This window comes from Sycon ciliatum, chromosome 4 (assembly GCF_964019385.1).
Source record: "Sycon ciliatum chromosome 4, ocSycCili1.1, whole genome shotgun sequence".
NCBI classification, from domain to species: Eukaryota; Metazoa; Porifera; class Calcarea; order Leucosolenida; family Sycettidae; genus Sycon; species Sycon ciliatum.
In genome coordinates, this window is record NC_088646.1 from 34,472,253 (window position 1) to 34,483,146 (window position 10,894).

The 10,894-nt window shown below is 49.3% G+C and overlaps 2 protein-coding genes across 2 annotated transcripts in view; one reads left to right on the forward strand and one right to left on the reverse strand.

Annotated features, from left to right (window-relative positions):
* The window catches only part of LOC135815835 (THUMP domain-containing protein 1-like), a 5,345-nt gene extending 914 nt beyond the window's left edge, over positions 1 to 4,431 (forward strand). Inside the window, exons 3-7 of the mRNA XM_065329178.1 lie at positions 1 to 57; positions 353 to 516; positions 770 to 893; positions 1,094 to 1,243; positions 3,717 to 4,431. The exon at positions 1 to 57 is cut by the window's left edge and continues 54 nt beyond it. Coding sequence (XP_065185250.1) covers positions 1 to 57; positions 353 to 516; positions 770 to 893; positions 1,094 to 1,243; positions 3,717 to 3,911 — 690 coding nt within the window. The 3' untranslated portion in view covers positions 3,912 to 4,431. The remainder of the gene's footprint in view (positions 58 to 352; positions 517 to 769; positions 894 to 1,093; positions 1,244 to 3,716) is intronic.
* Positions 4,410 to 9,518, reverse strand: LOC135815834 (ubiquitin-like modifier-activating enzyme 1). Its single transcript, XM_065329177.1, has 3 exons — positions 6,991 to 9,518; positions 5,933 to 6,407; positions 4,410 to 5,213 (listed from the first exon to the last, which is right to left on the reverse strand). Exons 1-3 carry the CDS (start codon positions 9,333 to 9,335, stop codon positions 4,917 to 4,919), a joined length of 3,117 nt encoding a protein of 1,038 aa, XP_065185249.1. The 5' UTR covers positions 9,336 to 9,518; the 3' UTR covers positions 4,410 to 4,916.
* Between the last annotated feature and the right edge of the window lie 1,376 nt (positions 9,519 to 10,894).

Consider the following 10,894-nt stretch of genomic DNA (forward strand, 5'->3'; position numbering starts at 1 on the left):
GAAGAGGGCAGTGAGCCGGAGGAGGACGGTGACATCCAAGCAGCCTTGGCCAAGGAGGTACGTCTATTAGCGTCAAGCAATAGCCTACTGTTTCACCGCTACTGATTGGCCATATTTGCTTCTTTTGTTTTATTGCACTTAGCCTGTTATCCGGAAGGGGGAAGGGGGGGGGGGGGGTGCTGATACTGGAAAAGTGGAGGACGGAACTGTTTTAATAATATTATAATCCAGGCTCTGTTTGGCCTAGAGTGTTTCGGCCTTGTTTTCCTTGTAAGCTCATCACAGGGTTGAGGTGAATGCTTCAAATTTGTCTTGGTTGCTATATTTTATGTCTTCTCTTGGGTTTCTTCAGGTGGCGGCTTTGAAGCAGACAGCTCCCGGTCAACGACGTTTTCAGTCCATCCGATCCGGAGCGAAAAATGTAATCTTCATCCGTTGCTCCAAAGAGGTCGATGTGTGTCAGCTTGTGCATGATATGCTGGAGGACATGTCGGCTACAAAGAAGGCTAAAGCAAGGTAAGTGTTTGTCCTCAACGAGCTAGTGCTAGGGAGGAGAATACACCGAGAGAGCTGTGCTCTGTATACCGTTGTAGTCTCTCACTTGTTTTTTCTGCAACACCAATTGGGTGGATCGAAGAAAAGTGCACTGTTTTGAGAACGATTGAAAGTTGTGCTGGGTCAGTACTGAAAGAGGCTTGAATGCATTGTCCTGCGGTGACGTTCTTTGTTGTGCGCACGTGTGTGTGTGTGTGTGTGTGTGTGTTGGTAGGTTCTGCCAGCGTTTCCTTCCTGCCAGCGATGTGTCCTATGCATCGATCTCCAGCATCACCGAGCAAGCAAAGCGTGTCCTCGCACCTCACTTCCACAAACCAGCATGCGAGGCACCGACTACGGTACGTGGTTGACGACAGTTTGCAAAGAGTTGGCCCATTTCAATGTTGTAGAATGTCTTGTGTTCTGGTCCTAATTGATGTCAGGATTGACGCTTGGACTGCTGACCAACATCAAAAGAAGATTGATGTTTTCAAATAGCTGTTGCAGTGGTTCTTCTTCCAAACTATATTTATTTTCTGTACATTTGATATGTTCACAGTTTGGTGTTGTGTACAAGTGTCGCAACAATACTGACATGGACCGTGACACCATCATCAAGGCTGTAGCAGATGTCGCCGTGGAGGGTGGCATTGCGCACAAAGTCGACCTTGCCAACCCAGTGCTAGTCATCTCCGTGGAAATCGTCAAAGTAAGTTTAAACGTACATGCGCTCGCGCGTACACACAACACAACACACACACGCAAGTGCGGGCCTGGACGTCTTGGGAAGATAAACCATTCGGTGTATGACACCGCTCAAGTACGTAAAAGATTCCACAGAATTTATGGTGTCACCACCGTCCGGTACCATTGGTGCATTCTCCAGAGTGTTCGCCACCATGCCTTTGGTTTGGCCACGCTGACGGTCAGACCCCGTTTATCAACACATGAGATTAAATTGGTTGTGGACGACTCGAAGCCTCGGTGAGTGGTGGAAAAGACTGCAGCATCATCAGCAAAAAGTGTCTCAGTGACACGGGTTGAAAGCAGCCACAACTTTGCAGTGTGATCACCAACGAGTTTATGTCCAGGCTTGTGCTTAACGGTTGTGTCAACATCCGTGCATTTCGAACGCCAGTGTGTAATTGCCGCTGAGAAGTAAATGTTGATTAGGACTGGAGCCAGTGCACAACCCTGGCTCCAGGGTTGTGCACTGGAGACCGCTGGTCGTATGCCTTCTTCAGATCGATAAACAGAGCAGACAGAGGTGACCGGTGCTCAGAACTCTTTTCGATCAGTTGACGGACAACATGCACCATGTCTGTGCAACCCATTTCATGATGGACGCCACACTGAGACTCATGCAGGATCTCCTCGGCAACGATGGTGAGGCAGTCTTGCAGCACGCGAGCAAAGAGCTTCCCAACAACACCCAATAGGCTAACGCGGTGCCAGTTGTCACGGTAATGAAGGCTTCCCTTCTTTAAAGGGGAAGTTGAGACTAATATCACATTGCGCCAGGCACCGATAACGCCTCCCTCCTTCCAGACCAAGGTCACAATTGCGAGCAAATGTCTGTGTAAGTCGGCACTGCCATGGATTATCATCCGGTAAAATGCGACCTGAAGGCAGCGGATCTCTCCGTGGAGAGCGCTCTCCAAGCTGCAGGAGATAGACTAACTTGGCCTGACACTGTTGACAGATGCGTCGACTCTGGTCCAGTCTAACAAGTTCAGGGAAGATGCGAGCTGTGTGTATTATTATTTAAATGCCTAAAGTCTCTGCGGCTACGAAGAGCTTTTGCAAACTCTTCTGGACTAGGTGGACGGTCCAGACCCAATCGCGATGGCTGCTCGGGAATGGTTTCAATAATAGCCGGGCCGAAACAGCTCTCTGTGTTCAATACAGTCACACAGCTGCGCACGCGCGCGCGCGCACACACACACACACACACACACACACACACTCTCTCTCTCTTTTTTTTTCTCTCTCTCTCTCTCAGTGATTTTGTTTTCAAAGAATAGTATCAGTTACAATTGTCCGTGTATTCCTGATCTTGATTATTCTGTAGTGTAGTGATTCTCGTGGCAGGTCTAAGGACTTGACTATGGGTGCGTTCTTAAATCCTCTCGGAAAAGTTCGAGAGCTGTTCTTATATCCTCTCCGACTTTTAGGAGGCTCTCCAAAGCTCTCCAAACTCTCCAAGCTTCAGAGGTGGTTGAAACTTGGAGATTCCCGCGGTTTGGGATCAGCGCATGCGAACTACGACTAAAAGCCACGTGTTCATCATGAGTGTACGCATTTCCCTTTTCGCATACGCACATACATTCATCACTCAAGATCGCGGCCCCTTTGACGCTTCATTTTGCTTGACATGTGCAAAATATCTCCGAATTCTTCAAGACCCGTTCTTGAGTAATCCCAGTTTCTTCGACTTCTCTTTTCTTCTTCTTCTAGAAGCTAGAGAATATAAGAACGCACCCTAAGATATGTGTGTATCACCCGCTGAGGCTTTTGAGCTTGACATTAGTGAGGTTTTGCATTCCGAATTTCGGAAATATTTTCGGAATCTGGAGGCAGGGGTCGAAAAAGTAGTCGAACTTTCGAAAGTATGGTGGCGAAAGTGCATGTTTTCCAAAAATACGCTTTTCGGTTCTTTCCTGTTTTGGTGCGCATTTTTGAATACTTTTGCGTGTGCCGCAAGATTCAGAATGCGGAAAAAAATTCAGTTCTTGGCGCCTTCTACGCTCACCACTTTGTTTTCACATGGCAACCGATGGAAACTACTTCGAAGTAAGAAGTAAATTGAATCGAAGTAAGAAGTAAGTTGAATCGCGTTTTCGGAAGGAAAAGCTGAATATGGCTTTTTTCGGAAAGGCAGAGTCAAAATTTGGAATGCAGATTACAAAACCTCTCTATTTTTATCTCAGGGGGCAGCAATACTTGGGGATGGCAAGCATGGGTCATGTGTCATTCAGTTCTACGCACATGTACCGGGCCCCATGTTGGGAGTACTAGTAGCTAACTATGTACTGTAGTGGACATCGTGAAGTGAAATGCCGTTCCATGCCAGCTGCACATTGAATCTGTACGTGTTCCTCTCTATGTATGTGTGTGTGCGCATGTGTGTATGTGTGTGTGTGTGCACGCATGTGGGTATGTTGGTGTTTGATCACCGCCAGACCATGTGCTGCATGTCAGTCGTCAAGGACTTCTACAAGTTCAAGCGCTACAACATCCACTCCATACTGACGGACGGACGAGCGGCCGAGGAACCGAGCCAGACGAGTGGCACGGCGAAGGACTCGGCTGCTGCGACTACGGAAGAGCCCAGTAGCACACCGCCATCGGCAGCTGCAGAGGATAAGCCATCATGAACACCACCATGCTCAGCTGTATCTCCATCTCATTGTTTTTGTGTTTGCTGTCAATCAGCTTACCTCTAACCAGGCAGTAGCCAGTCCACTTGGGATGGCAGCACAGTGCTAAGCCACCTGAGCAAACCCATGATAAACAATGCAGCTCTTGGGCTGTGTCAGAAGAGCAGAACACAACTGTAAATGTGCTGTCGCTCGCCTAACTTTTTAACATCAGCTTTAATAGCTGCATACATACAGAGTTCTGTTGGATTGGCATAGTTGAGGGTCATGGTGATTGGATTCTATTGTATCAATGGTGATGTTTGCAAGAACTTCTATTCCCGTTCATTTTCGTTGCTTTGAACCTGCCCAACCCTAGGCCCTGTGCTGCCGAAACAATCCAGGTGGCATCTCAAGATTCGGAATATGACTGATTGTTTTATTCTGTTTTCTTTTTCTCCCCGACTCTCGTCCTGTGTTTCTCCTATTGGTGCGGCTACAAGAAGAGACTATGAGTTTGTGTACCTACACCATTGAATGCAAGGAAGAATGTACATGTCCTAAGAAAGAAGGCGTAAAAGATTGTGCAAAGTGAGCAGCAACCAAAAAAAGGGGGGGGGGGGGAGAGGGAGGCCAGAAGAGGGGAGGGAGCTTGGACATAATTACACAAGCACGCACAAACGGTGCAAGGGATAAGGGCAACAACCAGAGCCACGAGAGAGGGAAAGTGATCAGGTAGAATATACAGCTAACGTCAAACCTACGTTGTCACACAAATTTAATAATGGAAAGATGCACAGGTGATAAAAAAAATGCGATGGTACCTCAAAGCACATAAAATAATGCAAAGGCAAACAAGGAGCAGGGCAAATGAAATACCTAATTTCAGTGCGTCATTAGCAGTGGAACAGGACACAAACGTTGGGTTGAATTGCATTGGTTATGGCAAAAGAACACAAGGAGCAAGTAAAAATGAGCTGGCTATGGATAAATCATGGATGCCCACGAGGATAGCGTCTAGATCTAACGGAAGCGATACTTTATGTATGGGACCTCCACATCTTCATCATTTACGTCTGAGCAGCAAAGCTCAAAGACTAAGCACTTGACATGCGGGCGTAACTTCTTCTTCGAAATCTTCTGCACCAAGTCGGTCATTTTCCAGTCCATGCGTTCCTTGGCCTTTGCAGGTGGCAGGAAGAAGGAGTACAGCATACAGACACCCTGCGACAGCATGGTTATCTCCAGCCGATGCTTGTCCTTGAAGTAGTCCAGGAACTCTTTCAACGTCATTTCCTTACCAGACTCCATACCATTAAGCTGTAGGAAAGAAAACAGCACAAAGACAGCAACAGAAAATACAGTTGGTGCTGCAGGGAATACCACTCCTATACTGAACGCAAGAATGAAGACTGAAAGACACCAGCAGCAAACTAGAGTTCATTACAGCCTAGGAGCACAGAGGCATATTGTCATTATCAAGAGCACATGTAGCTAAGTTTCCGAGAGCGTGCGCATTTGGATCTATAACGGGAAGTAAAACCAGAGTAAACTTTGAAGTACAACTGTGCTCTCTTTTCTATGGGCCAGCGTAGCACTACCTTCATTATCATGCAGCTTTAAATGTGCACTGCGGCAACTGAAACACCACGATTTCTCCCACGGTTTGAAACTTTAACTTTTGGAAGGAACTGTGCTTCGTGTACGCAAACCTACAGATCGGGCTGGGACTGGAACAAATCCAGCTGATGGCAAAAAACTCATATCACGTGGTGCAGTATTTTCGCACTCGCATTTTATAATTACCTCCATTCGCCAAAGACGTGCGCGGGGAACGTCCAAAACGGCTTGAAGGCATCCCACGGGGCCCGTACTTCATACGAAATTTCTTGGACCAAACAGATTTTTGTCTGAGTTGTGCAACTGAAATGTGGAGTCCATTTCGAACAAATTGTGCAAAAACAACCATTGCCAAGGCAGAAAGTAAGATTTCCTCTTTTATGCACACATCCCCTCCCTCTACCTGTGTCCAAACTCACCTCAAAGCTGTCCCATAGGGAGAATTCAGTGTCATAGAATTTGGACTTGGCAGGCGGTAGTGGTTCAGAGAAGCCGAAAAAGGGCAGTGCCAGGTTCAGGAAGCCGTTCTTGAATGACTCAAGCTGATTATGACCCTGAGCGATCTTGTACATTTCCAATCCGACGAGGCCACTGACAGCGGCAGTGGTGGTAGCGATGGCTGGAATGATTTTGCCAGCGATCAGCTTGCTCTTATGCCTGTCAGCTGGTGCAATGCCGTAATTCTCTGCACGTAGATTCGACGTGGCAACGATGAAGTCCATGTGGAAGTTCGTGTCGTCGTCCTTCTCAAACTCCACTGGCGTCAACTTCAGACCCCTGAAGGTTGACGGTGCTGGAATACTGGCTTGCAGCGTCTTCACCATGCTCTCGTCCGAGACTTGGTTAGCAGACGCAGCAGCATCGCTCTCTGTAACGTCAATCTTCACACCAGACCTGCATGCAGCAAGCACAGCACGAATGGAAATAAAGAAACCGACATCTAGGACAACAGTACACAATGTAGATTACAGCACTGTATAAGAAAGGGAGCGCACACACAGTGAAGTATACTCAACTCTTGGTCATCCGGGTAGCTTGGCTTTGGGCACTACCCGTAACAGTGAAAGATATGCATGTACACGTATTATGGAGATTGCGTCGGTGTCAGACACAACACATTCTGGTCTGGGTACACTTAGCATTGCACAAACAGTACCCATGACGTTGAGCTGTTCAAGTGGACGGGCACAGCTCATTTCAGTAGTCTCCCCCCCCCCCCCCCTCGCTAAATCAGGGGCTACTAGTAGTAGTCCCGTGCACGGGTTAAGTGCTTGTCAACACTGCCTGGAAGAGTGAGGGGTCCGAATAAGTGCGATGTTAGTGTACTGCCAGTAGTTGTGAGATTTCACATAACACAAACACACGTCTTCTGCTGTTCAATCCACTGTCGTCTACCACGTATCCGGTACATATACACGTACATGCCACTACAACACACTCATATCAAAATTGTCAATCAAATGCACGAAGAACTTACTTGGGTACGAATGCAGGTACTTCAACGGCATTGGCAATGGCTGCAACAGCAGCACGATCTCTTGTGCCAGAAATGCCGTAGACGCCAGCAAAGAGGTTTGCGCCAGCTACAACGTAGTCCAGGTGCGTCTCAACATCCGTTGAAAAGTCGATGGGTACAGGGCAACGCTTTGGCCCGGACCAGAACGGTGCTCCAGAGTCGGTCTTCTGATCTGCCGGAAAGTTGAAAAGGAGCTGACGGATCTGGTTGGAGAAATGCTGCTGGAACTGAAGACGCACCCACCGGACGCAGTCCTCAAAAGAGCTCGGGCGCCAATCGACTAGCGCGGTCTTAACACTTTGAAGGGTCTCCACTGGCACGACACCGGCCTGCTTTAGCGTGCGATCCACGAACTTAGCGTCGGTCAGGTACTGCCGTGCCGTGTCCGGTGTCTGGCTGAATACTCCTTCGAACTTGTCACGTGCCCACTGCAGGGTGTGCTCAATCAGGTTGGGGAAGTTCTTCAGCGTGCAAATAGGAATGGACTTCTCAGGGGGATCCTGCGATGAGGAGTAGGACTCGGTCAGGCAAGGGTACACCACTTGGATGTTACCTTTGGTGCCGAGTGTGCCGGACTCCAGCAGGGATTTCTTGTAGAACACGCAGCGGCGATCCATGTACATGCGCGCATCCACGTTGTCCAGTGCGTTCGCGATACCGTCGAGCTGCTCAAAGAAGTCGTCATTGTAGATGTCTTCGGAGTCGGGTCCAACTCGGTTCTGCTGTGCCGTGATGTTGCAGGCTGGGTTCATGTCCTTGACCGCCTTGGCTGCTGTGTTGGATTTCATCTGCTGCACGTCCCATGGACGGAAGAGGAACTGGCGGTTCAGGTTGCTCTTTTCAATTGTGTCCATGTCAGTGACGTAGATATGGCCTTGAGGACTGCAGCCGACACCCATCAAGCTCATGTTCTTCAAGTGCTCACAGCCAATGGCGCCGGAACCAACAACAAAGTACTTCAGACTCTCCAGGCGAGCGTGGAACGTGGCGCCAAACACAGCGATCTGACCGTCATAGCGACTGTTCCTCGGCGCGCACTCGGCTTCAGTCAGGACGGACTCGTCAGTCGGCATGCACTCCAGAGCGTCGAAGTAGAAATGCTGCATGACGGGCATGAACTTGCCACTGGTGGCCTTCATCACCTCCTGTGCAGCTACGCCACCGATGAAACCTTGCATAGGACACAGATCTCCGGTGGCTTGGAATGCCAGCTGTCGCTGTAGTTTCTCGTCCACTTCTTCAACTGCCACTGCAATCTTGCCGTTTTGCTCCTTGACAATGGCAACGAAAGCATCGGCATCTTCAGCATGGCGTGGCCGCGGCAAGCGTCCATTCACCTTGATGTACTCGTGCATGCTGGCGAATCCCAGATGAAGCTGGCCAGGTCGGTCAAACTTGGCGAAGTCGGATATGACGTGTTCCGGTGCAGCCATGCTTTCACGCAATGACGAGAAGTGTACGACCTTGGGCATTTTGACCTGTGTAGCAGTGCCTCCACCCACATATGGAGACAGGGCGGACGTGTCACCGATACTGAACGTGTACGGTCCCAACACCTTCACCTTGCGCGGCTCGCAGGCATTGATCTCGGTCATGCCCTTCACTTCGTGGAACGTCACATAGTCACCGTCCTCCAAACCGTGCCTGGTCTCATCAGCACATGTTACCACACCCTCTACATCTTGGCTGATGGCTGATACCATAGTAGAAATGGGCTGCTCGCCGTTTGTGTCTACCACGGTAAAATCTTTGCCGAAATCGCAGAAAATGGAGGCAAACAGACCACGTGTTTCCGCTACAATCAATTTGATATCATGCTTATGTGCAAAGTCACCAATGCTCAATTGCTCTTCAAGGCTCGAGCTGGTCAACACAATGACTTGAAAGTGTTGCAGGAATACTTCAGTCAGCTCGCCAGTGTGAGACCTAATGGGCACGTAGGAGTTAAGCTCGGCGAGACGAGGCAACGTAACCTCGGCTCGGTTCTTGCCACAGTCGTTCTCACGAAAGAAATACTGAGAAGACAACTCACCGATTTGCACATTACCACTATCATGAATTGCTACAGACTTCACTCCACCCAGAACGACGTTCTTGGCTATTTCGACACCGAGTCCCTTCATGCCAGAAATTAGGACATTGGAGCAGGCCATTCGCTTCATGGCTTCATGGCCTAACACGTACAGTTGACGAGAGTAGAGACCCTCGTCAATTTCTGTAGACGCCATGCTCCCGTTCGTTGTGGAGTCCAACTTTGGACGCTTTGCTGCAGGCTCGATATTGGCGAGCTGCTGTTCTTGGGACATCTAACAAACTTCGAGGAAAGAACAAACAGTCTTTCCGGCAAGAAAATTGGATATACTTCAGCACCACAATCACTGGTGCCTTTAGCCAAGAAAGTTTTCAGGCCTGCAGTATGGTGTTTCCTCGATCGAGTGACGAACCAGCCCAACTTTTGTAAGCATTCGGATGTTTCGACTGCACTGTTTGCGTGCAGGCCAGGTTTGCAGCCATCACGACCGTGGAAAAAAATCTGCATCGCTGGCAGAGCGCGCGCTCGCCAACAACTACTAGTATACTAGTGACTCATGCGATGAATGTGCGCAGTGCTGCGCAGTGCGCACCCTGTCGAGGCTGTGGGATGGGGTGGCTAGGTGAGCAATCGATTTTAGGTTCGCACAGACTCACGATCACAGTGGTGCTATGTACGCTTTACTTCACCATGTTGCATGTAAACTCCCAGTTTGACTTTGAGTTTGACAAGCAGGCATAATTAATTGTCATGGTGGTTGAAAATAATGATGACTGATCGGTGCAAGCAATAATGTCCAGAGTCTCTCGACTGGAGATAGAAATGACGAGCTGCTCGCGCTGAGAGTCACTGTCTGTAGCGGTGTGGGTGTCTTTGACTCATCGTCAGGAGTCACGTTGGGGCCTGGCACTGGCAGGAGCACCGTTTGATCTACGCTTTGTCCTAGGTCCTGGGCCTGGCTTTGGGAGTCCTGCGCCGAATGACCTGAGTAAGCGACTAATGTGGATCTGGATCACCGGACGTTTTGCCTACATGGCCACAGGCTGTCAACGAGATGCTAGAGCGGGAGAGTACCTCCGAAAAAGCGTTGCCTTGGGATAGGGTAAAACGAAGGCCAGCATGACCAGATGACTGCAGTTGACATTCCGGATCGCAAGATGGGGAGAGTGAGTGCAGCCAGCTAAGCGGTTGGAAAGAATACTACGAGGATTTTGTGTGTGTTATTTCTGCCCAAGTACTTGCGATGCCGTATACAGTATCCTCTCTGGACCAGGTTTTGTGCAGTTTGAATGAGGGCGGGAGTACATCGGGCCGGGGTTCCGGAAATGTCTTCTCAGGGCACCTCGTCGGGCGAATGGTGCATGCCGGCACCCCGTGCTAGTGGCATGAGCACACCGTGCCGGGCCTGTAGACCATGGTGGTAGAGGATCTAGAGCGGATCGACTTTTGGCATGGTGCTGAATGGATCGTGATGGATGGCATGTCATTGAGACGTATTCGCCTGGCCTGCTCTGACCAGGGAAATGGAAGTACAGCGTGGTCAGCCATGTTGCAGTATTCCTCGAGCACGCCGACATTGCCAATAGTACAAGTGCAGCAAGTTCCTAGTATACAGTGCATCGCCACACCTCGGTGCATTGTGTGATCACATCTCCGCTCAGGGCCTCGGATCAGCCCGTCAATTCCTTACACGTCATGTGGCACCCGTCATGCCTTGTTTCATCAATACTGTACGAATACATACAACCTACATGTACGCAAATAGACTGTTATCTGGCCCTGAGAAACTTGCATGTGCGCAAATAATTCCGTTCACATAGCGACTATTGATTT